Raw genomic sequence first — 24827 nt, 5'->3', positions numbered from 1 at the left:
CTGTCCACACAGCACACCTCTCCCTGTGAATCTTGGCTGGGTCCAGGTTATCTGTTCACAAATGATTCATCTCTCCAGTTGGCCTGGGCACACCCTTTCTCCCCCGCACACCCCAACTTCCTTCACGCCTGCCTCTCCATCTCAGTTAAGGGCAGGGGAACAGCCAAGTACTAGAATGTCTTTCCAGTCCCTCCCCCATTACAATGACTGATGCTGCTGCTGCTGCTAAGTCGCTTCAGTCGTGTCCGACTCTGTGCGACCCCATAGACGGCAGCCCACCAGGCTCCCCCATCCCTGGGATTCTCCAGGCAAGAACACTGGAGTGGGTTGCCATTTCCTTCTCCAGTGCATGAAAGTGAAAAGTGAAAGTGAAGTCGCTCAGTCATGCCCGACTCTTCGCGACCCCATGGACTGCAGCCCACCAGGCTCCTCCGTCCATGGGATTCTCCAGGCAAGAACACTGGAGTGGGTTGCCATTTCCTTCTCCAGTGCATGAAAGTGAAAAGTGAAAGTGAAGTCGCTCAGTCGTGCCTGTCTGTCACATATATTCATACTTGTTTATAGGTTTAAAAAAAAGTCAGCCACTCTCCACCCTAAGAGCCACCCCTAGCCCAGGTCGTGTTCCCCAGGCCCCCACCTAAGTCACCCACACAATCTCCGGCCAGCTTCCAGTCCCTGACTTGCCTGGGAATTTTGTCTTTGCCCTCAGTGTCCCCAGAACGTCCCTCCACACAACACATCTGATGGCACCCCTCGGCTCTCTTCTTCCAGCCATGCAGGCCTCACGATGTTGCCTCTATACTTTTCGATCCAGGGGTGTCTCTCTCCGCCCGCTCCTTTCCTTCTAAGGTCCAGCAGCACACTAGGCAACCAGAAAGGCTTTCAAAGTCAGGACCTTCTCCAGGCAGCTCTCCAGGACATCATGCTGCCCTTAACCTCAGCGTAGGACACCCTGAAGACCATCTTCCTTTGTCAGTTACCAGCCCTCCTAAACACTGCCTCCTCTAGGCAGCCCACCCAGTATCAGCACCCACCCCACCTGGGGGAGAAGATTAAAGCCCCAATCCAGAGTCACTGGGGGCCTCCGGGGGCTGGATGTAGGCCTTGGGGTTTGGCTGGGGCCCTTGTTGATTGGCTGGGGCCCTTGTTGATTGGCTGGGGATGTTGTTGATTGGCTGGGGATGTTGTTGACTTACTGGGGCCGTTGGGGATTGGCTAAGGTCTTTGGGGTTGGCCAAGGCTGTTGGGGATTGGCTGGAGCCGTTGGGCGGGGGGGGGGGAGGGGGGGGGTTGGATGGGGCCCTTGGGGATTGGCTGGGGCCGTTGGGGATTGGCTGGAGCCATTGGGCGTTGGCCGGGGCCATTGGGGATTGGCTAGAGTTGTTAGGGCGGGGGGGGGGGGCGGGGGGCGCGGGGTTGGCTGGGGCCCTTGGTGATTGGCTGGGGCCATTTTTTACTTGCTGGGACCGTTGGGGCTTGACTGGGGCCGTTGAGGATTGGCTGGAGCTGTTAGGGGTTGGCTGGGGCCCTTGGTGATTGGCTGGGGCCATTTTTTTTTCATTTGCTGGGGCCATTGGGGGTTGGCTGGGGCCGTTGGGCGTTGGCTGGGGTCGTTGGAGTCTCAGACAGTTACCAGAGAGGTTCTGCCTGAGTCCAGGGTAGGGAGCTGAGGCCAGTGGAACCAGGAGTTGGGCCCCAATGCCAAGGAGCCTGGTGACACCCTCCCACCAGTGCCAGGACCTGAAGTCGGGGAATCCAACCGAGTCTGCCAGCATGCCAGCCAATAAGGGCCAAGGCCAGGCAATAAGCAACAGCCAGGGCTCCCCTGAGCATCCGCCCTGCCATCTGCAAGCAGCGGGACAAGGGCGCCCCCCCAGTGAAGAGCAGGACTGGTGTGTGCAGGAGACCGAGGCCCCTGCACCGTCCCTGGGAGAGTCGGGCCCGCAGTGGGCTCAGCTGGCCCCCAAGTCCGGGGCCGCGACTGCTGAGAGCCAGGAGACCCCTGCCGCCTCAGCCCTGTGCCCGCAGGAGCCGCGAGGGATCCTGGACTGGACCCAGTGCCCCGTCTTACTGTGGCTCTTCCCAGATCTTTTTGAGCACAGGCTCCAGTTTTAGAGGAGGAGTGGGGCAGGGGACTTCCAGCCTAAAGGCTCCCATAGCTCTTTCTCCACTCACTCCAGAGGAGCTGACCAAGGCGCCTTGGCCACACTCTTTGCTCCTAAAGGCAGGGTCTAGATCCCCTGCCTCACCCGGTCTTGGGAACCTCATATTAATTTTTACTTTATACGAGCTGCCTTTTGTTCTCATTCCTCCATGAGGTAGACTTCAGGGCCTGTGTTTGCCCTTGCCTTCCTGTATCCACACTCTCGGGGAACTCTCTCACCTCCTGAGGCTGGGCTTGGACAGGTGATTTATTTTGGCCAATAAGATACCAAAAGTGTTGCAAGAGGAAACTTGAGAATCATTTGTTACTCCCAGAACCTGCCTGGGTGTGCACAAACCCTGACTGTTCTGACAGATGACTGTGGCCCAGAAGCCTCAAAGTGCGGCTGAGCGGCCACCTTGAATCATCCGGCCCACGGGCCCCGACCCCAGACGCGTGAGTAAATTCATCCCAGGTCGGCTGAGCCTATGAAAAGAACCACCCAACACTAAATGTGTTGTTGATTTGAGATAGGCTGTTACAGAGCAACAGATGGCTTACATGCTATATCCAATCCCTTTGTTCTCCCCAGTTCCCCCCGCCGCCCATTTCTTTTCCTGACCTTGTCACTCTAGACAGCAAGCCTGGAGGAACCTCACTAGGGTTTCTAAAGAAGTGTTTCCCAAAAACTTTTACAGAGATCGCTTGCCTCAGACTCACTTGGAGAATCTCTTGGAAATAGTCATGGACTATTTCCGAGACTTTGAGAGTGCAGGGTGGGAATCTCCAACTTGGCAAGTCCCTCTGTCCTGGAGGCGGAAATGGCAAGGCACTCCAGTGTTCTTGCCCGGAAAACCCCATGGACAGAGGAGCCTGGCGGGCTAAGTCCACAGTTCACAGTCGGACGCGACTGAGCACACTGGCCCACTGGACACATTTCAGCAGTTCTATTCCCACATCCACAGTTGCAGCGTCCTTCCTTCCCCAGTCCCTGTGTAACAGGAAGAAACCTTTGTATTCTGTACAAGTTAATTGGGAAACAGATGTTGCCTATAAGCTTGGGCATTCTGGCCCTTCTCTGGGAACCCTGCCTCCCAGATAACAAGCACTAAGCTAAAATTCCTTTGTTTAGCACACAGGAACCGTCTTGACCAGATCCATCTATGAATGACTGCAGGTGGGAAGAAAGTAACACACCCTCTGTGAAGGCTGACAGAAACCAAGAAATGTTTGATTCGTTCCCTGTCAGTTAAAGGAAGCCTGAGTTCTAACTCAGGACACAAGTCCACCATCTTCGTGGGGTGCTGGCTTTCCTACTAAAGTCGCCATTCCTTGCCCTGACAGCCTCTCAATTTATGGCCTGTCCTGCGGAGAGCAGTACAAGCTTGTACTTGGAACCAGCTGGTGACTAGCTGGCCCTGGTTGGGGATTTTCAGGTAAGGCCCTAGCAGCTGCAGGAACCACTTGTCCTGAGGATCTTCCCTTCAAAATTCCCGAAAGCAGCACCGGCTGCCCAGCACTTGGCAACTGGAGCAAGGAATCGACATCCGGGAGCCAACGGGCTCGATTCAGTAGGGTAAGTGGCTCCACTGCTCCTAGCTGGGAACTTTATTTACTGTTTCAGGCATTTTCTGGGCAATAGTCAAGTTGGGGGCCCCGTTGCAGACAGGGAAGGGCTGCTGGAGTTTACCCAATCTGCAAGCCAGCTCTTTCGTTGGCTTGGACGCTAGCATTTGTGTTTTGTCTGTCTTGAATTTCTGGCTTTAAATATGGTGAGCGCTTCAGCTATTCCTAAACTGCAGGGGGAAGACATTTTATTGCACCCACGTGTGGCCGGAGCGTCCGTTAGGATCTCCACGAGGGGTTTAGGCAGATTACCTTGGGGCCCTGTGCGCCGTGTTTGTCATTGGGATATGCAAAACCCCGAGGCCAAACTTGAGGGTTTCTTTAGGATTCTGTCTGTCCTTTGGATTTTTCGTTTCATTTTGTTTGGTACTGTTTCTCCATTTACCTCCAAATCAAGTTTTATCCTGGTAAATTATATCATTTCTTTTGATAATCTCAAATTGTTGTATGTCACAGTAGTAATCAAGTTTCTTTTCAATTGCATTGACCCCTGGTTGGTTGACACCAAGGCAAAAAGGCATCCTTTTAATGGTTAGAGGTGAACTCTGTGCAAGTGCCTGAGCTGTGACATCAGGGAAAGTACGGACAGGAAGCAGAGTGAGGATACGTTGCTCCGAACTTTCACTCCTCCAGCTGGGCCTGCGGTCTGAGCTGTTACTTGCGGCTTGCTGTTACTTGTTACTTGCTGTTACTAGCTGCTCTGGCCGCTGTGCCAGTATAAGCACCACTTCTGTTCCCATCCAGCCCCAATTCCCAACACTGGGACTCGGGAGTGCCTCTCTGTACAGGCGTCATTTAGAAACCCCGTGTCATCTGCTGGAGTCCTGGGACTCAGTGTGGCCTCACCGAGGCGTCTTAAGATGCCTCACTCACGTCTTAAGACCTGGAAGGGCCCCCAACTCAGTCCAGGAGCCGCTCCCAGGACAGACGGTTTCCTTTGCTGCCGCCTCACATGGGGGGTTATGCACATGACCAGTCAGCGGGCTTTCCCAGACTGACTCCTGTAACTAGAGAGACCGCACCCCTCTGTACAGGGAAGATTTCTGTACCTGAAGCCCACCTGGCAGTACCCAAAGCTGAACCAAATCATGACCCCAGTGAGAGGAATGCCCTTATTAGATGACTGCATGTTAGCGCACCTTGGCAGAATCTCAGTTCCCTGACCAGGGATGTGACCCTGGGTCCTTGGAGGGAGAGCAGAGTCCTGACCACCAGACCGCCAGGGAATCCCATCTGTAGGTGTTATCTTACTCACATAGTTCATTCAGATTACTGAAGGGGAGGCTGGCAAAGAAATCTGGTTACTTATTCTTGATTTCTTAGGCCAGGTGTAGTGAGATTAAGATTTGAAAGATGTGCTTGGGCTGGAGATGAGTAGAGCATGGGGTTCCTGACTTAAAAGTTCCAGCAGAGCTTTGCTAAAGGGATAGGAAAAGGGACTGTCTGTTGAGGGTGGTTTCCTGTAAACAGCTGCTTACAAGCCTACTGCTCACTGCTTTCACCCAACATAAGCTCTCAGCACCACTGGCTAAGGGTGAGTGCTCAAAAGGCCTTGCCTACTGCTCAGCCAGTGCTTGCCCACAGGCTGTGTGTTTACAGCCAGAACACCGTGTGACCTCAATGACTTGGAATGAAGGGATGACATGAGCCTGAGGGCCCTGCGATGTCCTAAGCCCCCAAACCCAACTCCTAGGCAATGTTTCTCAAGGTCAGTCTGATATTAGCTAGACATGTCCACTTTTACCAAAAGCTTTTCCAACAAAGACCTGGACAGACGAGGGCTGTGCCTTCTACTACTAAGAATTGGTCACCATGGAGGTACAAGGCAGTTTCTTAAACCCACACTGTTAAAATAGACAAATGCATAAAAATAAGCAAGGAAGATAAAATCATGAAGGCCTGGTTGTGATGGCCATTTGAAATCCCCCATATATGGCCCCAAACCAACTGCCTTAATCCTACCAGTCCCAGGCCTGTTTCCGGATGACAGAAGGATTTGCTACCTGATTTCCTTCAAGTTACAAGTTATTTTTTCCTTTGAATATTAAGTATCCCACAAAGCGACTTGGTCTTGCAATGTCTTTTTTCTAACGATGACTTGGACTTGAGATTTCTTTGGTGTCTGAAGGTATTTGGTAGTATTTAAGGGACAGTTATCCAGACAGATGCCCTTCTTCTTCAGTTTTATTGGACTCTCTGAGCTCATAAAAGGGACCAAAAGAGGAATTTGGGGGTGTGAAATGCGAACTCTAACCGCATCGTTCCTGTTCCTTGAGAAGGAAGAGGACAAAAGGAGTCATTGTACGCCCACCATAAGCTGTCCACTGTGGTCAGTCCTTTGTCTTTGACCAATCTCAAGTCCTTACACCAATTAATTGGAGTAACTAGCTGGACAGTCCTGACACCTGTGAGGACAAGCACAGGAAATGCTTCTCTTTCTCTGAGACGACTGCCAATGTGTACTCGTGGAGTTACGAGTGATTTTAGTTAAACTGCTCCAGACTAGTTCTTGATCTTCAACTTGAACAGCCCCTGGATTCTACCCAGATTTTAGCTGTCCTGCTAGGGAGGGGCAGAGGTTGACCAAAAGGAAAAAGCTTAAAAAAAAGAAAAAAAGGGAAACTTACTAGTGACTTTTTTCCTGTAGGGGGTCTATTCCCCTCAAGAACCTTTGCTTTAGCTTTCTCTTCAGTATCCTGCAGCAAGCTTTTTTTTTTTTTCCCCTTTTCATTGAAATAGTTTCAATATCAATTTAGATTCAGGTGTATAGCACAGTCAATCAGTTATACATAAATTTCTGTTCCTTTACTGACTTTTTTTCCTTTATAGTATTTCCCTATGCTATACAGGAGGTCCTTTTTATCAATTTTATATGTATTTGTGTATCTGTTACACCCAGACTCCTGATTTATTCTTTCCCCTAGGATAACCGGAAGTTTGTGCTTTAATTCTGCAAGCGTTTCTCCTTGGTAAACTAGTTTATTACCACCAATGATCAGATCTCACTTACAAATGGTATCCTATGACACTGGTCTTCCTCTGTTCACTTACCGTGATCCTCTAGATCCACCCAGGGTGCTGCCAGCGGCATTATTTCACTCTCCTTTCTGCCTGAGCAATATTCCATCGTGTCTAGGTCCCATTCTTCTGTTCGTGGACATGGTGGTTGCTTCCCTCTTTTGGCTTGTGTAAATTAGTGCTGTGCTGAGTGGCGAGTTGCGTGTGTCTTTTTGAATCCTGGTTTTCTTCCTGTAGACACCCAGGAGTGGAACGGATAGATCACAGGGTAGCTCTTTTTTAGAGCTCTCGTGTTCTCCGTGGACTGTCAACAGTTTGCATTCCCAGAACAGCGGAGGAGCCTTCCTTTCCCCACATCCGCTCTAGCATTCACTGCTTCTAGGCTTCTTTTGGCTGTGCTGGGTCTTCATTGCGGAGCACGGGCTTGGCTCCAGGTGCAGAGTGGGGGCTGCCCTCTAGCTGTGGCGCACGGCTTCTCACTGCTGTGACTTCTCTTGTGGAGCACAGGCCCTCGGGCACGCGGGCCTCTGTAGGTGTGGCTCGCAAGCTCTAGAGCACAGGCTCAGCCGCGGTGTATAGGCTTAGTTGGTTCTGTAGTGTACACAGTCTTCATGGACCAGGAATCGAACCCGTGTCCCCCTGTACTGGCAGGTGGATTCTTACCCACTGCAGCACCAGGAAGTCCTGTTTGTAGAGTTTGCTGATGGCCCTGCTGACTGGCAAGAGGCGATTCCTGCCTGCAGCTTTGATTTGCACGTCCCTGATGTTAACAATTACTCATGTGGAGCCCCTTTTCATGCTGCTTCTAAAAGAAGGGAGAAAAAATGAACGTATGGTTGCCAGGGGAAGAAGGGGGGTAAGGGATAGTTACAGTTCTGAATGGCCATGTATGACTGCTGTATTTGAAACGGATAACCAACAAGGAGGTACTGTACAGCACAGGGAACTCTGTTCAGTGCTGTGCTGTAGCCTGAGTGGGAGTTTGTGGGAGACTGGATACATGTATATATATGGCTGAATCCCTCCACCTTTTACCTGAAACTGTAACATTGTTAATCAGCTATATCCCAATACAAAATAAAGTTAAACGAAAAATAAGTGAGAGGGAAACTTCCTTTTTGAAACTGGCTTCCTGACACTGTGCCCCATTTTAATGTATTCTTTTTCCACTTTTCTGATGAAAAGGGCAGGTGTCATTTACAGCCCTGGAGGCCCTGTGATTATCAAGTGTCCAGGGTACAGGTTTTAAAAGTCGCTGCTACCCAAAACAGCCACAAGGGGGCAGGATTTCTCCCTAGCCTCAGCTGGTTACTCTAGAGACCAGTTAAGTCACGTTCCTAGGCAGAAAGGAAATACCCCAAACCTTGTCTCATTATTACTCTTTCCTTATTTTAAATGGAGTTGTCACTTTACGGTGTTGGTTGTATATGTACAACATATGTATATGTCCACGTCCTAACGCATGTGTGCGTGGGTCTTCTGATATACCCCTAAGAGGGTATCGGGCTTCCCTTGTGGCTCAGCTGGTAAAGAATCTGCCTGCAACGCAGGAGCCCTGGGTTGGTAAGATCCCCTGGAGAAAATCTTGTCCGTTTATACATGTTGTCACTTCCTCTTCAGGTTCCCTCCCAACGTTGAGTGTTGAGTCAAGCTCCCTGTGGTACATAGCTTCTTAGCATCAACTTCATATGTATTCAGTGTTTTTGTTCAGTTGCTAAATTATGTCCAACTCTTTGCAGCCCATGGACTGTAGCATGCCAGGCTTGTGTATATTAATCCTAAACTCCTGATTTACCCTATGGTAACCAAGTTTGTGTTTCTCTAAGTTTCTCCTTGGTGACTAGTTCATTACCACCACTGTTCAGTCCTACTTAGGATGCCTTTTGATACTCACGTCTCAGCTCAGTGACTATGATCCTCTCTGGGTCCACCCAGGGTGCTGCCAGTGGCATTACCTCACTCTCATACCCCACTGTGTCTGGGTTCCATCTCTTAGCATCTTCCGTCCATGGACATTGTGGCTGCTTCCCCCTTTGGCTTATATAAACAGTGTTGCACTGAATGGTGGCACCCGTCTCTTCGTCTTCTCTGTAGACACCCAGGATTGGGATTAATTGAAACCTCTGCAGTGTTATATATCCATGTTATCAGTTTACACTTCCAGCAGTAGCACAGCAGCATTCTGTCCACGTCCTAATGCATGTGTGCGTGGGTCTTCTGATATACCCCTAAGAGGGTATCGGGCTTCCCTTGTGGCTCAGCTGGTAAAGAATCTGCCTGCAATGCAGGAGCCCTGGGTTGGGAAGATCCCCTGGAGAAGGGACCAGCTACCCACTCCAGTATTCTGGCCTGGAGAATTCCATGGACTCTACAGTCCATGCATGGGGTTGCAAAGAGTTAGACATGACTGATTTTCACTTTAAGAGGGTGTTAGGGATGGCTACTAAATAATGCCATGATGTACCAATTTAGCTTCCCAGGTGGCGCTAGTGCTAAAGAATCCACCTGCCAATACAGGAAATACCAGGGACAGGTTCAATTTGTGTCAGGAAGATCCCCTGGAGGAAGGCATGGCAACCCACCAGTACTCTTGCCTGCGAAATCCCACAGCCAGAGGAGCCTGGAGGGCTATTGTCCATGGGGTTAGAGTTGGACACAACTGAGCACGCACAGTCTGCTGACCGGCCAGCAGACAGTTGTTGATAGAAAGTATGGTTACCAAAATCTTTATGGTATTTCTTCTTTATGGTATGTTTGTAAAACACCTTTAATCCTACCCAACCCTTTTCTGTTAGCTTTTCAAGGAACAAGTGTTTTCTCCTTCAGTCTGCCTCTTCAGATGCACAGGCATAGCTGTGCGCCTTGGTCACACGCAGCGTCTGGCTGAGTGCACCGCAGCTCAGACAGAACGTCCTACTGTGACAGCTGAACTGTTCTTCCACTTCTGCTACAGGCTGCCTAGATTTACCTCAAGTTGCTTCTTCTCACAGGACTTTGCTGAGAAACTGATGCCTCAGACATTAATTAGATCTAACAGTTTCTCAGCTTCCACTCAGCTCACACTCCAGGCACCATGTTAGTATGGAAGGAGGGAGAATGGACGCTGGTGACCACAGCTTCCTTCTGGCCTGACACTTCTATTTACCTTGGTTTTTTAAAGAAAGCTAGTGTCCTAATTCTTGGGTAACAGAGCTGTATTGACCAATTCTGTGTATTGTATTCTCCAAGAATACATAGGTATGTCTATTAGATCAACTACATGCATGACATATTTTACTATTTAAAACTATTTTAAAATTACACACTAAGGAACGACAAAGTGATAGAATAAGCACTGGCCACATGCCCAGACTCAGGACTAGCTGCTCTGAATCACAGCCCCATGAATATTATCCTCGGCTGAGGACACCTGGGCCCAGAGCCACACACCAGGCTGAGCAAGGCTTTCATACCAGGTGTGTCTGTCCCATAGACTGAAATGAATGAACAAAATTTTTAGAAACAGTTTATTTTCCATCAACCAAATTTCCATTTTGGTGGAAGTTCTGCAAGTGTCTGGAAGAAGAGCTTACGACCACTCGGTGGTGGTTCCTACCCATTCCGTGGCCTGGGCGGTGGGGGCTGCAGACCAGTCTTCAGTGGAAGGCTGAGCACTCCAGTCTTCTGTTGAGAAAATACAAGGAGGTCATCAGCCACATCCCCAGATTACTTTTGTAACCCCGCCCCACCAATCTGCTTATATTCCTACAGATACTGGACCCTGATACGTACCAGTGGGGAACTGCTGAATGGGCACGGAAGGCACCTGCACGCCTTCAGACCAGTCTGCCACCTCAGGCTGAGCAGCCGTGAACTCTGGAGCTGGAGCGGTCCATTCACCCTGAAACTCCTCCTTGGTCACAGCCTTCTCAGCTGCTGCCTGCTCTTCCTTTTCAATCTAGTTTAGGAAAATATTTTTTAGTTTATATACAATGGCGGATTAGTTTCTGTTCTTGGCAGTAAAAAGTATCCATGTACTTATGTGAGTGACAACAAGCCCCTGTGGACAAAGCTCACCTCCTCAGGATCTCTGTAGAAGTAGAGGTCCGGCATGACCTCCCACGGGTGCTCTCGGGAGATGGTGCCACGCATGCGCAGGACTTCCCGGGCGAGCATCCACCACATCAGACCCACTGAGTGCGCTCCCTGCAAGAGTGCCAGGTTAAAGCGACACTTGGCAAACCCCGAACAATAAGCACCCCCCACTCCACCTAACCTGTCCCCTCATCATCTAGGTCCCTTGGTACCACGTGAGCAGACGTGTCTGTTAGTCTGAAAGTGTTGACAGCACAGCAGAAACTAACACAACACTTAAAACTGTACTCCAATTAAAACAAAAATGAAAGTTTATACCAAGACTGTTCTCTATCTCTGGTTCTTAATCTTGTCTGCCACTGGAATTAACTAACTGGGTTTAATTAAGACTCCACTCAACAAAATGGGGCCAGTGCCTGAATATTGGTAGAAATAAAAGAAAACCTCTGCCCCATTCTTACGTGTAGCCAGGTTTGAGATCAGTGACAAACGACCAATTTGAACCATAGGTAACCTACCTTTTTCAGCATCTCAGAGCAGGATACATGAGCTGAGAAAACAGAAAAGTCAAGTACTGCCTGAAGAGTTAGGAATATTCAAGAGAAAAAAAAAAAGGCTATCTTTAAAATGTTTTCACCTCTCCTTAGAATCATATTTTGTAGCAAGTATTACTATCCAACTCCACTCATTGGGCCAGAGACCCTTGTGGCGTTAGCGAAAACTTGCCACTCGTGTAGCACACTACCTACACTTGAGAGTTCACCGGCCAGTGGCCTCAACCCCAAGCTCTAACAATGTGCAGAGGAGGCCCGGGCGGAGCGCTCAGCGGCCGCGCCAGCTCAGTCACAGACTGTTACCTTGTTGTTGCATGGGATGGCAATGTCCACGTAGCGCAGAGGAGAGTCCGTGTTGCACAGGGCAATGGTTGGCAGGTTCACGTAAGAGGCTTCCGTGAGGGGCTGGTGGTCAGCCCTGGGATCGGTGACCACCAGAAGCCTTGGCTCCCTGAACGCGGCCTGGATCTGGTTAGTGAAGGTTCCCGGAGTGAAGCGGCCAGCGATAGGAGTGGCTCCAGTGGCAGCAGCAAACTTCAGCACAGCTCGCTGGAAGAAGCAACAGAAAGAGTAACAAGCGTCCCAGAGACGGTGCCATAGGAGCCCTGCGATGATAAATGGACCACCACCACCTTCTGTAATGTCACCAAGCAAGCTATCTAGCAGGAAACTCCCCCAAAGCCTTGCTCAAAACATCTAGTAGTTGATCGTTCTATGAAAACTCAAAGTGTTAGTCACACAGTTGTGCCTGACTCTTCGCGACCCTATGGCCTACAGCCTGCTATGCTGCTCTGTCTGTGCTCCTCTTGTCTGTCTCCAGGCAAGAATACTGAGTGAGTTGCCATCCCCTTCTCCTGGGGATCTTCCTGACCCAGGGATCGACCCTGGGTCTCCTGCCTTGTAGGCAGATTGTTCTCCATCTTCCACTTATTGCCTGGAAACATAGAATCAGGACAAAAAGAAAAACGCAAAGCATGGCCCCACACCCAGGCCCTCTGTTGGGGACGCTCTTCCCTCGGGTTAGCTGATGCTCACTACACCCTCACTTCTGCTGGTTCCACAGCAAACCAGCCTGGTTCAAGTACCACTTACGAGTAACGGGCTAGTGACTCCTGTACATCCAAATTCCTCATAAGACTAAAAAATGACACAAAATGCAAACACACCATGTGGAATCTGACCACCAGAGCACTTCTGTAATCTAGGTAGTAAATTTTCCCTGATGGAAGCACAGACTGGTCACTGAGCTCACTCTACAGCAGTAATTAAAACCATCAACCATGTGCCTCACCAAAGAATTCCAGTGATTAAGCCAGCCACAAGGGGAATAAAGCCCAGTTAAAACACTCTTGCAAGGAGGCCTACTCAGGACAATTGAGTAAAATGAGAATTGAGAAGAATTCACCCCCTTCCACCAACACTGTTATATATTTGTATATATGTATAAATGTACATTTGTATGTATAACAGGACACCTAGGAACAACTCAAAGGGCAAGAAAGAGCTCCACAGAACAGGGCTGAAGGAGGCAAAAAAGAGGAAGTGGGGCGGACTCCCAGTCCTCTTGGGAGGTAGCTGAGAAAGAGGAAATGTCACCCGCTACCCTGAACATTCCCTCACTGGCAGGGATATTAACTGGAACAAAAAGGGAGGTTCCGAAGCTCAGCACAAAGATGACTGGTTTGTGCCGGGCAGGACAGAGACCCGCGCAGGCGGTCTGTGCCACCGCCCTGCTCACTGCAGCCTGAGGCGTGTGTCCGCGAGGCCAGGTGAGGGCTAAGTGCTGCCTTAGAGGACACCAGGCAAGAAGCCTGGTCGGGGGGAGAGCAGTCCCGCTGCAGATGGGAGTGCTGTTGTGCAGCGGCACGAGAAGAGGCGAGGTCGCCAGGGCAGCCTCTGCCTCTACTCACTAGCTCCAGTTGCAACCCTGGCCTCCCTGAAGCCAGAGGCAGACACCACCAGGTTGCAACGAAACAGAGGGATCTGAAACTACAGCTGAGGCCTAGGACCAAAGCCACAGTTTGGAATTAACATATACACTAATCTATGTAAAACTGATAGGCAACGAGACCTACCATAAGCACAGGGAGAGTTCCCCATGCTGTACAGGAGATCTCGTTGCCTACCAGTTTGATATCTATTAGTATATATGTTACTCCCATGGAAACAGGTCTGAAGATGGTGACACATAACTGGACACGACCTTGCACACCTACAACAAGCACAGCATTGGAAATCAACTTTACTCCAATAAAAATAAAACTCAGAAACTTCCCTGGTCAAGGGACTGGATCCCACATGCTACATCTAAGATACCCCATGGTGCAACAAGGGTCAAAGACCCTGGGGATTGCAAGTGAGAACCAGGGCAATGCAACCAAACAAATGAACACATAAGCATTAAAAACAACAAAAACACAAAACTTAGAAAATAAAAAGCTGTAATGTGAAAGGAGATTTGGAGTGTTTCTTCTGGCACTTCCACAAAATCCTGCCACCATGTGGCCATTTCAGGCCAACAGCGACCTTGAAACCAGGCCCTGCAGGGCTGTAAATGACAGCTGCCTCAGGAGTGTCTGGGGTGAGTAACTGGGGAAAAAGGCAGCAGAGTCTCAGGAGGCCAGTTTCAACAGTTTCATCTCCGTCACACCATGTTTAAAAGAAACACATGAAAAGAGGCTCAATATTGCTAATTTGTGGAGACATGCCAATCAAAGCTACACTGAGATTTCGGTTAGCACCAGTCAGAATGGCCACCACCCACATCTACAGACAATAAATGCTGGACAGGGTGTGGATTAAAGTTTGTGGTTGTAAACCAAGGGTTCCTTAGTAAAGCAGAAACAGAGCTGCCCTAAGACCCTGCCACCCGACTCCTGGGTGTCTTACCAGGAAGAAACCAGAATTCAAAGACACACGCACGCCTGAGCTCACTGCAACGCTATTTACACAAGCCGAAAGAGGGAAGCAGCCAAAACGCCACCCACAGCAGAAAGGTAAAGGAGAAAGAAACGGTAGCCAGGGACAATGGATTATTACTCAGCCAGAAACAAGAATTTAATAAATGCCACTGGCAGCAAGCCTGGATGAACCTAGTGAGGATCATACTAAATGAACAAGTCAGACACAAAAGGCCAACGTCATCTTGTTTCTGGATCACAAGCCTGTTTGCTCAACGCCAAGTGAGACCAATCATACTAATCATTTAGTTTGGAACAGAGAAAGGCTTATTACAGGTTCATACAAGGAGATGGACAGCGCATGCCCTAAGAGCACCTAAAGTTACTGAAAGCTTTAAGCGAAAGCAAAAGGTGAGGGAGGGGCGAGGTTAGTTGTTGCAAACTTCTTGATGTCAGACCCTTTGTTTTTGAGGTCTGGCCATGGTTAGGTAACAATGTTCCTATGAATCTCTACCAAATGAATGTTATTCTTTGTCTTGACAAGAAAGGGCAAGGTCCCATCCTGGCCAAGAGGTGGCAAATCTCAGTTGGCAGCTTCTTCAGGGCCAGGTCTCCACATCCTGCCCAGCTGTCATCCCCGAGGGAGCCAGGCACCCAATCCAACTGGCCCTCAGTCTCCTCAGGCCACACCAAAGCTGAGGGAGGTCTAGGTCTCACAGACTGCAACCCAGGCAGGTCCAAAGCTGGCAGAGGGCCTTAGTGAAGGCTCTGGAGCCCTGCAGGACGTAGTCCCCAGTCTGTCCCCTGGGCCCTCCCGCTCACTCGCCAGCCCAAGGCTGGGTGAGTCAGAGGGGCTCCATCAGAAGGCCTCAATCTGCCTCATGGTCCACACACTACTGACCCTTGGCTGAACTGCTTCCTTAATGGTCCCCCATTGACAGCTGCTTGTAGGCAGGGCCCACTGAGGTACCCACCAAAGGCTGAGTAAGACTCGTTGCTTAGTAACCAGGATGTGGGGTAACGAGGCACAGCAATGGCTGCCTGCTAAAGGCTGTGCTCATCCTGCTATTACAATGTCTTATAGGTGGAACCTCAAAGTTGGTAGCACAAGTTTACCAGGGACAAACTCCCTCGCAGAATTAAAAGCCAAACTTATGCTTACCATGGGGGAAAGGATAAATTAGGAGTTTGGGATTAACAGATTCACACTAATACAACACCTACAGCGAACACAGCATCGCAAATCAACTTGACTTCACGGTTCAAGACGGCGGAACAGGAGGACATGCGCTCATCTCCTCCTGCAAGAGCACCAAAACCACAACTAGCTGCTGCAGACCCAGAACAGGAAGATGCTGGGACCTACCAAAAAGACACCCCACATCCGAAGACGAAGCCACAGCGAGATGGTAGACGGTAGGAGGGGCACAATCATGATAAAACCAAATCCCACACCAGCTGGGTGGGTGACTCAGACTAGAGAACAATTAATACTAAAGAAGTTCTCCCACTGTTGTAAAGGTTCTGAACCTCACATCAGGCTTAATCCCCAGGGAATCCGACCTTGCAGACCAGTGGGATTTGATTATAGGACTTCCACAGGATTGGGGAAACAGAGACTCCAGTCTTGGAGGGCAGAAACCAAACCTTGCGTGCACAAAGACTCAGGGGGAAGGTGCAATGACCCCACAGGAGACAGAGCCAGAACTGCCGCTCACGTTGGAGGGCCTCCTGTGGAGGTGTGGGCCCACAGAGGCTCGCAGGGATGGGGGCACCAGTCTGGGAAGGTCCTTCCTAGACGTAAAGCCTCTCGGAGGTCACCACTAACCTGACCACTGAGCCTGCAACCCAAGGCTGGGTGTTCTCAGGCCAAACAACTACCAGGGAGGGAGCACAATCCCTGGGAGCACCCATCAGCAGATAACTGGATTAAAACTTTACTGACAAAGGCCCTGCCACCAGAGCAAGACCTAGTCTTTCCCACCACCAGTCCCTTCCATCAGGAAGTCTACAGAAGTCACAGCCTCCTCCAGAGGGCAGACAGAGAAGCAAGCACAGGCCCACAGCGAGTAAAACAAAACCACATTACAGAAAGCTAGTCAGCATGAAAAAGCAGGTGGTTATGTCCCAGATGAACAGACAACATAAAACCCCAGAAAAACAAGTAAATGAAGTGGAGACAGACAACTTTCCAGAAAAAGAATTCAAAATGATACTGAAGATGATGATACAGGATCTTGGAAAAAGAATGGAAGCAAAGATTGAAAAGATGCAAGAACTGTTTACCAAAGACCTAAAACAGACAGATAAATAATACACTGGAAGGAATCAACAGCAGAAGAGGCAAAAGAACGGGTAAATGACCTGGAGGGCAGAACGGTGGAAATCACTGCCACAGAACAGAATGCAGGGGGAAAAAAGACTGAAAAGAAAGGAAGACAGCCCAAGTGTCCCATGGGCCAACATTAAACACACCAACGTTCCCATTACAGGGCCCCAGAAGAAGAGAGAAAGAAAGGACCTGAGGAAGTATTTGAAGAGGTAATAGCTGAAAACTCCCCTAAAACGGAGAAGGAAATAGTCAATCCAGTCCAGGAAGCAGAGTCCCAGGTAGGATAAATCCAAGGAGGAACACACAAAGACACATAGTAATCCAACTGGCAAACCTTAAACAGGGAAGATATTAAAATCAACAAGGGAAAACAACAAATAACGTGGCAAGGGAACTCCCATCAGACTACCACCTGATTTCTCAATGGAAATGACAAGCCAGCAGGGAATGGCATGATACAGAGAAATCAAAAGCTTTCCAGACAAGCAAAAGTTAAAAGCGAATTCAGCACCACCAAACCAGCTTTACAACAAAAGGAACTTCTCCAGACAAGAAACACAAGAGAAGGAAAGACCTACAGAAAATAAACCTGAAACAATTAAAATGGTAATAGGATCATACATTACCTGAAATGTAAATGGATTAAATGCACCAAAAGATATAGACCGGCTGGGTGGATGAAAACACCTGCATGAATGCACTTCCACTTACCACATCTCTCTGCTTGACACCACCCCCCCTCCCCCCGCCAAATTATATGTCATTATTTTATATTGTTAATCATATTCCCATTATAGCTTACAATTATCTTTTATTTTTTGATTGTGAAAACTGATAAACATCTTTCACTACTGCCATTATGTAGCTATTACTCACTTAATACCACTGTATCATGACTGGCCAACAGAAAAGAAAGAGAATTCTGTACCACCAAAACTACCATTTAATAGAAAAACCTGTAATCACTTAAAATCCACATGCAAATCAGAATTGTTGTGAGTACAAATGCCCAGGTACTGCTTTTTGTTTGCCAGTGCTCCAGATGTGTGTCTAATGTTTAGAAACAACTGGACTGTATGTAAGATCCCTTACTATTATCTAGTTTGTTTCCGTTTCTATTTCATATTCAGTGCTCCCATTTCACTTAGTTTATGGTTTCCAATTTCTCCATCTCTTTTTAGCTTAATGTTCTTTCTCAAGCATTTGTGAAGCGTAGTAGTAAAGCCTTTGTGTATATAAATAATATGCATAATACGTATATTTTAGAAGACACGAATTTCTGCCTAACTAAAACAACGTATGACATTTTGATTCCACTTGACTTAGAAAACAGATATGCAAGCAGCAACAAACGCTTACTGTACAGCACAGGGAACTAAAGTCGGTATCTTCTAATAACCTATTATGGAAAACAACAACTCAAACACAAAGAATTCTACTTTTTGAAACTTAGTAATGTTCATCTTTTAGCCAGTTTTTCCAAATGTTCTGTGGACACCTAATAGCAACATGTAAAATACAAAATTTTAAATAAATTTTAGGATATAAAATTACTATAACTTAATATAAATCTATTCTAATTAAATTAATGACATCATTCAAGATGCTCCAATTTTTCTTTTTTTCTGCACTTGATAAAATATTCTCAGAGAAATATTAACGTCTCACTATATGATTATTCCCCCCCCCTTTTCTTTTTACAGTTTTGCTTTGTTTCTTTGTTGTTAGGCGTCTAATCGTTTCTGTTGTCTGTCTTCTTTGTGAATAGCACCTCTTATCACTGATCACTTTTCATTTTAAAAATAAGGTAAAAAAATTAAAGTTATTAAGAAAAACTCTATTCCAATAAAAAATAAAAATTACATTAGAAAAAGTAAAGCATAAGGCTTTGGGTGCTCATTCTATCAACTACCACTTTCATTGTCACCCAGGAACAGGAGTCACCTGTGGCCGTCTTGGGCAGCAGCAACCCACAGGGCCTCGGGCACTACCAGTCCAGTGCCTGCAGGGCTGTAAATGACAGGGACTGCCCCAGGGAATGCCTGCGGGAATTATTAGGCGGGAGGTGGAATCAAGCCTCAGTCTCACTCAGAATGCCAATTCTGATGGGTAAATCTCCCTCACACTGTATTTAGAAGCAGCACACGGAAAGAGGCTTGATACTCTCATTTCTAGAGATGTGCAAATCAAAACTACTCTGAGGCATCAGTCCAAAAAACCTTTTAGTCACTCAGTTGTGTCTGGTTCTTTGGGACCCCATGACCTGTAGCCCACCAGGCTCCACTGTCCATAGAACTCTCCAGGCAAGAATACTGGAGTGGGGAGTCATACCCTTCTTCAGGAGATCTTCCCAACCCAGGGATTTAACCTGAGTCTCCTACACTGCAGGCAGATTCTTTACCATCTGAGCCTCCACAGAAGCCCAAGGAATCAAGATAGCACCAGTCAGAACAGCCATCACCAAAACATCTACAAACAGTAAATGCTGGACAGGGTGTGGAGAAAATACATACTCATTCCTATTCTACTGGTGGGAATGTAAATTGGAAACAGCCACAATGGGGGTTCTTTAATAATGTAAAAACAGAGCTCCCCACTCTTGGGTGTCTACCAGGAAGAAACCAGAATTCACAAAGACACATGGAGCCCAAAGCTCACCGCAGTGCTGCTATTTATACAAGCCCAAAGAGGCAAGGAGCCAATATGCCCATCCACACAAGAACCGGTAAAGAAAAAATGGTAGCTAGGGGAAATGGAATATTACACAGCCAGAAAAGGAGAATTTAATAAATGCCATTGGCAGGAAGCAGGGATCAAACTAGGGAGGATCATACTAAATAAACCGAGTCAGAGAATCAAAAGGCCATTATATGACTTACAGGTGGAATCACATACTAAATCCATCATCAACAACCTCCTCAATAGCACAGGAGCTCTACTCAACGCTCTTACCCCCTATACCAGAAGAGAACTGCAGAGGCAAGCATACATGGTAACTGGACAAGATGCTGTACACCTACACCCAACACCCAAGTGTAAATCCACCTGACTCCAATAAAAATAAAAGTAACAACAGACAAGCTTTTAAGTGTTTCTTCTGGCATCTTTCACTTTTAACTTTCAACCCAGGAAAAGGACTTACAGTAAGGCACTGGTTGCCTGAGTAAACTAACTTGAGCAGAGAAATCCTGCCACCTTGTGGCCGTTTCCCGCAATAGCAACTTTCAAACCATGGCCGTGGGCACTAAGCCTTCAAGAGCCTGCAGGGCTATAGACACCTGCCATCAGCAAATGTCTTGAGGTGGGTAACAAGAAAATAAACTCATTTAAGGCAGAAATTTCAGCTTGCCAATACCAACTGGTAAATTTCCCTCATACTGAGGAACTGGTTCTCACTATTCAAAACGGCCATCATCAAAATGTGTACAAACAACGCTGGACCCCCGGGGTGTGGAGAAAAGATGGCAGCTACCAGTGGGAATGGACTGGTGTCCTAGAACAAGTTTCAAAAAATGAAGGCAAAGAAAGACAATGTTTATTAAGCTATTTTTATTCACTTAATCTGGCAAATATTCTTACTCTTGCTGATGTGACAGAGTGTGGTGATGTCCTATCGACAGAAGCCCTTCCTTAAAAACTGGCATTTAATTCTAACTTTTCAACTCAGTATTTCAGTTTTTTTTAAAGAAATGAAACCTGAATGTAATTAAATTTTGGGTGCAGTGTCTTCCTTGGTGCGCGTGGGCTTTCTCTATTGGTGGTGGCTTCGCCTGCTGTAGAGCAGAGACCCTAAGGGTAGGGGCTTCAGTACTTGGTGGTGAGTGGGCTTACTGCCCTGGGGCACATGGAATCTTCCAGGACCAAGGATTGAAGCCATGTCCCCTGCATTACCAGGCAGATTCTTACCACTGGACCACCAGGAAGTCCAATATTTCACTTAAAACCTTCAAAGCTCACTGCTGAAAACGGCAGTGAGCCACTTTTTCATTTCTTGAAATTCAGCGGCTCAGGAAAATACACAATAATACAACACGAATTTTAAGTGTCAGATGTGATGAATACGGTGACAATCTTTAATTTTGGGAATTCCTCTAACTTAGCCCAGTTTCAAACGTTTTTTGAATACATTCTGGGGTTTGTTACTGCTTTTCTATACATCCCCAAACATCTGTAAGCTTTATAGCAAAAACCAAGCATACTGTTCCACACACCTGGCCAGTATTCCTGGAGGATATGACACTGACATCAGCCGGGTTTTCAATGGCGACAATGGCCCGAGCGGCCAACAGAAGCTTCTCCCACGTCCTCTTCAGATTTATGATGTAGATGCCTAGGCGGGGACACAAGGTTTTCTTAAGAGCAAACCAAGTTTTGTAAGGTAATACTCTTCTAAAAACATGAAGTCATGTGGCAGCGAGTACTATCAAACTCCAGTCATAGAGGCAAGCTCTACTGGTGTTAGCGAAAATCCTGCCATTAATATAGCACACTTCCGACACTCAGCAGTTCATTGGCCAAGACTGGCCTCCACTCTGAGCTTTAATAATGTGCAAAATGCATCTTTTCATTTCTTATCCTCCTGTGTTAACCCACTCTCAAGCCTCCCATGCAGAATCCAAGAAGCTCTTATTTGTGGCCTACCATTATTTTCCTCGTCAACTACCACGTCAAATTTATCGCGAACTCCTTTAAACCTTGCCACTCACAGGGGTAAATCCTTTAGTGTTTCTATTTCAGCTGAACAACTTAATGCATTCCAGTCTCATCAAAAGCTACCTTACTTTTCCTGATACATAAATGAAAACAAAAATGCTTGTTCCCAATTCAGAAATCAGCTTTACAAACCCGTATTGGTAGCTACAAATTACAAGGCACTCTGGGAGATAAATTATTAGGAACTAAGCTATGGTAGCTGCGATTCATGGGGTCGCAAAGAGTCGGACACGACTGAGCGACTGAATTGAACTGAAGCTATGGTAAAGCGTCCACCTACAACGCGGGAGACCCAGGTTCGATTCCTGGGTTGGGAAGATCTTCTGGAGAAGAAAATAGCACCCCACGCCAGTACTCTTGCCTGGAAAATCCCATGGACGGAGAAGCATGGTAGGCCACAGTCCATGGGGTCACAGAGCTGGACATGACGGAGACTTCAAGCTAGTGAATTTTCTCCTTATCTTTACATTGTGCTTATTCAAGGCCCAACCCACGACACATAACCTACCAGTTTCCACTCTTCCACTGGGGTTCAGAATCTTCCTTTAAAAACAACCGGATCAGTTAATACTTTTAAAGCTTCTTACCAAAGATCTATTTTCATCACTTAGTGAGAGCCCTCTAAGGCTCGAATTTCACAAAGCACTTCAACTCAGTACCACAATAGTGGTGTCAAAACTTGTTCTTATAGCTGGAATGACCAAGCAAAGAGCACTAAAGCAATGACTGACCATCACTTTTCCTTTTGTAGATGTACTGTTCCATTTGGAAGTCAAGGTTGGTGCCACCCAAGTGGGTTCCTGCTGCAAGGAATTTGAGGACATCCTCCTCCTTCATTTGCAGGACATCAAGGGCTCCGGACATTGTGAAAGCTTCCCTTTAAGTTACGACGGGAATCTGAAAAACAATAGTTAATCAAAGTCCTTTAAACTCGAGGGACTCAAGCGAGATGATACATTCTACTCTTGGGAGTCAGGTGGCTTAATGTTGAAATCTTAACCATAGACCACACCTCCTACAGTGTCAGGCAGTGGGGTCAGTCTAGTGGATAGGACAGAACATTAACAGATCTATGTCACACCTTGGAAAATCAAATCCTGCTAAAAGAGTGGTGTAGAGACCGACAAAACACCCAGGTAACTAAATGGAAACAGTGAATTGAGACTTTTTAACACTCAAGGTACAGAGGAGTTAGATGTGAAAGAGCAGCCATGTCTGAGAATATTCAGAAGGCGAGCAACGGTGATGTAAATAGGCGTTATTTTCAAGCAGATTGAAGGTGGCACCTTCAGCGCTACTTCTGAGATTATTAGTTTTCCTTGAAAGGAGAAAATCAAGGCCAGATCAAGGACAATCTCCTCAAACGCAGATAATCAAGAACTCCAACCCCTTTTTGCTGCACTTAATGTGACCATAAAGCGTCAAATATGGCGTTTACAACACGAACATCAATTAGATTTTGATTAAAGCTCGTCACATCTGAATAGGAAACCCTGCCCACAAATCCACAGGGCCTGGCCGAGCATACTAGCTGCAGGTGACTGCTCTTCAACCTCTCGGGAAGGGCGCTCATAGAGGAAAATGGCTCTTAAAGAGCATGTGCGGTGCCTTCCAGAACCAGGTGCAATCAAGATCCCATCCAATTTCAACAAAGTGTACTTCGCCCCTAATCAAGAAACCTCCCATAGAAACCAAAGAGAAATCAAAGTGAAATGGGGGGTGTGTGTGTGTGTCTGAAAAGCTCTCGGTGCGCTCCTCACCTGCTTTCTTCCCCGAGTGCACTTTCGCGTCTGTTCGTCACTAAATCTCTTTCTCTCTACACCTCAGTCTGTTATGACTTTTTTTTGCATTCCTTGTCCAAGTTATTTTGAACCGAGAGAACAGAAACGTGACGTTGGAGCTTTCCATTAACAAAAACCTCAAGAACCTTAACTCCTGAACACCATGAACAAGGATGAGACCAACTCAAGTAGATGGAGAAAACTGGAGCATAAACCTCGGGATTTACAACCGAGCGTCGGGATTTGCGTCTAAACTAGCGCGCAGCGTAAGGTGGTCTCTTTGCACCCTCGGCCACCCGCACCGCGGCCCGGGGCCTCCGCGGCGGGAGCGCAACCTCTCCCCGCTCCCGAGGCCTAGTGGGAACGTCCCGGCCCGGGCCCGGCCACGTGTGGCTCGCCAGTTTGAGCGATAGAGCGCCTAGTCAGAGACTAACGCACTCCGTCTGCGGGCTCTCACCCCAGGTCCTCCCCACACCTCGTTTTAACAGGAAGCTTGTCCTTTTGACCCTGAGGGCCACCGGCACCCCAAAAGCAACTCACTCAGAACAACGCCGTATGGACCCCTCTCGAGGTAGCGCCGAAAGGACGGGCGGGCGGAAATGACGTCCTTATATAGTGCGCATCCAGCCAATAACAAAGAAAGCTCAACGGAAGCGCAATGAAGGCTTGCATCTTGGGGGCGGGCCTTCCCCCGGAAAACGGGCTACGGCGCTAGCGCGGGCGCCAGCGAATGCCGGAAGTTGGAGGGTTGATTGCTGCACTCAGATTTCGAAATGGGTTGCGGTCCGGAAAGACCGGCAAGGGATTGGCGCTCTGCCCGTTGGGATTGGCGCTCTCACCCAGCTTTTTGTACTTATGCGCTTGAGCGGGTTCCTTATTTACACTGCATTTTTCTTTCGTGGGAAAGCACTGAACAAACCTCTGTTGGATGAAGAAGAACTGGAGAAGTTACTTTGCGGTTTTTGGAGGACAAATTAGCGGTGTCTAAATCAGATTTTTAAAGAGTTCTGTTAATGGGAAGTTTCCCATTAAAAAAAAAAAAAAGACTACACGGATGGAACGCATGAGAATTTTTTTCGTAGAAGAATTGCGATAGCAATTATTAGTTAATATACATTCCGCCCAATACCATGCAGCCATTAAAAAGAATTAAAATACATTCTTTGGTTCAAAAAGGAGTTACAGGATGAGGGCGATCATTTTGAAAAATTGAAGCCCTAGGTATTAAACGACTGTAAAGAAATAACCAGTAGCCAGATTGTTAATTATACAGTAGGTTTGGAGTCTGGTTGCACTTAGAATCGCTTGGAGAGGTTTTAAACATATGCCCAACGCTAAACCGAAAGAATTTAGATAATTTTAACGTGCACCCAGGGTGGGAACTACGGATATACAAGTAGAGAAGTGGATAGGTTCTTGGCCTCTTGAGTATTTTTTGAAATTTTCTTTGAGGAACGCAGTTTTTTAAATTGAAATAAAACAAACTCCGCATTTAAATGAAGAGCTGACATACAAGCAAAGGAATAAACTTAATTGTGGCTTTAAGCATCCTTAGAAACCGGTGCAAGTATCTGTAGACAAAAAGGGGGAAAACTTAGGCTGGCTTTTAGGGACAGTTTTCAGTCACTGCAGGACTTTCCTGGAGGGTGTTCTAGGACACTCCCAGACTATCTCAGCTCCCTCCCC

The 24827-nt window shown here is 47.5% G+C and overlaps 1 protein-coding gene, 1 long non-coding RNA gene and 2 other non-coding genes across 5 annotated transcripts; 1 reads left to right on the top strand and 3 right to left on the bottom strand.

The window, feature by feature from the left end:
- The first annotated feature begins 1311 nt into the window (after positions 1–1311).
- On the top strand, positions 1312–11184 carry LOC147348071 (uncharacterized). Its single transcript, XR_015150948.1, has 3 exons — positions 1312–2599; positions 3276–3719; positions 10538–11184. It is a non-coding gene; the product is annotated as an uncharacterized LOC147348071 (long non-coding RNA).
- RPSA (ribosomal protein SA) lies at positions 10280–23726 on the bottom strand. Of its 2 annotated transcripts, none has more exons than XM_086366018.1 (7): positions 23121–23726; positions 22092–22257; positions 20859–20977; positions 11719–11964; positions 10844–10972; positions 10559–10724; positions 10280–10450 (listed from the first exon to the last, which is right to left on the bottom strand). In XM_086366018.1, the coding sequence occupies exons 2-7, from the start codon at positions 22222–22224 to the stop codon at positions 10356–10358; spliced, it is 888 nt and encodes a 295-aa protein (XP_086222144.1). In that variant the 5' UTR covers positions 22225–22257; positions 23121–23726; the 3' UTR covers positions 10280–10355. The 2 variants fall into 2 exon arrangements, with proteins under 2 accessions (XP_086222144.1, XP_086222142.1); XM_086366016.1 differs by having other exon boundaries at positions 23682–23726.
- On the bottom strand, positions 11516–11664 carry LOC147348070 (small nucleolar RNA SNORA62/SNORA6 family). The gene has a single exon (XR_015152037.1). It is a non-coding gene; the product is annotated as a small nucleolar RNA SNORA62/SNORA6 family (small nucleolar RNA).
- Positions 21051–21201, bottom strand: LOC147348069 (small nucleolar RNA SNORA62/SNORA6 family). Its single transcript, XR_015152036.1, has one exon. It is a non-coding gene; the product is annotated as a small nucleolar RNA SNORA62/SNORA6 family (small nucleolar RNA).
- Positions 23727–24827: the final 1101 nt, after the last annotated feature.

This window comes from Bos grunniens, chromosome 22 (assembly GCF_055505025.1).
Source record: "Bos grunniens cultivar Pamir isolate PY7600 chromosome 22, Bosgru_T2T1.0, whole genome shotgun sequence".
Lineage (NCBI taxonomy): Eukaryota > Metazoa > Chordata > Mammalia > Artiodactyla > Bovidae > Bos > Bos grunniens.
Note: the sequence above shows the minus strand (reverse complement) of the source record. Positions and strands in the feature narration are given on the sequence as shown.

Excerpts from the sequence above, each read along its gene's own strand:
- RPSA (XM_086366018.1), bottom strand. The coding sequence starts at position 22,224 with ATGTCCGGAGCCCTTGATGTCCTGCAAATGAAGGAGGAGGATGTCCTC. Across the intron at positions 20,978-22,091 it reads CTACAAAAGGAAAAGTGATG|GCATCTACATCATAAATCTG; the intron begins GTCAGTCATTGC and ends GTCCCCGCCTAG. Across the intron at positions 10,973-11,718 it reads CCATCCCATGCAACAACAAG|GGAGCGCACTCAGTGGGTCT; the intron begins GTAACAGTCTGT and ends GCACTCTTGCAG.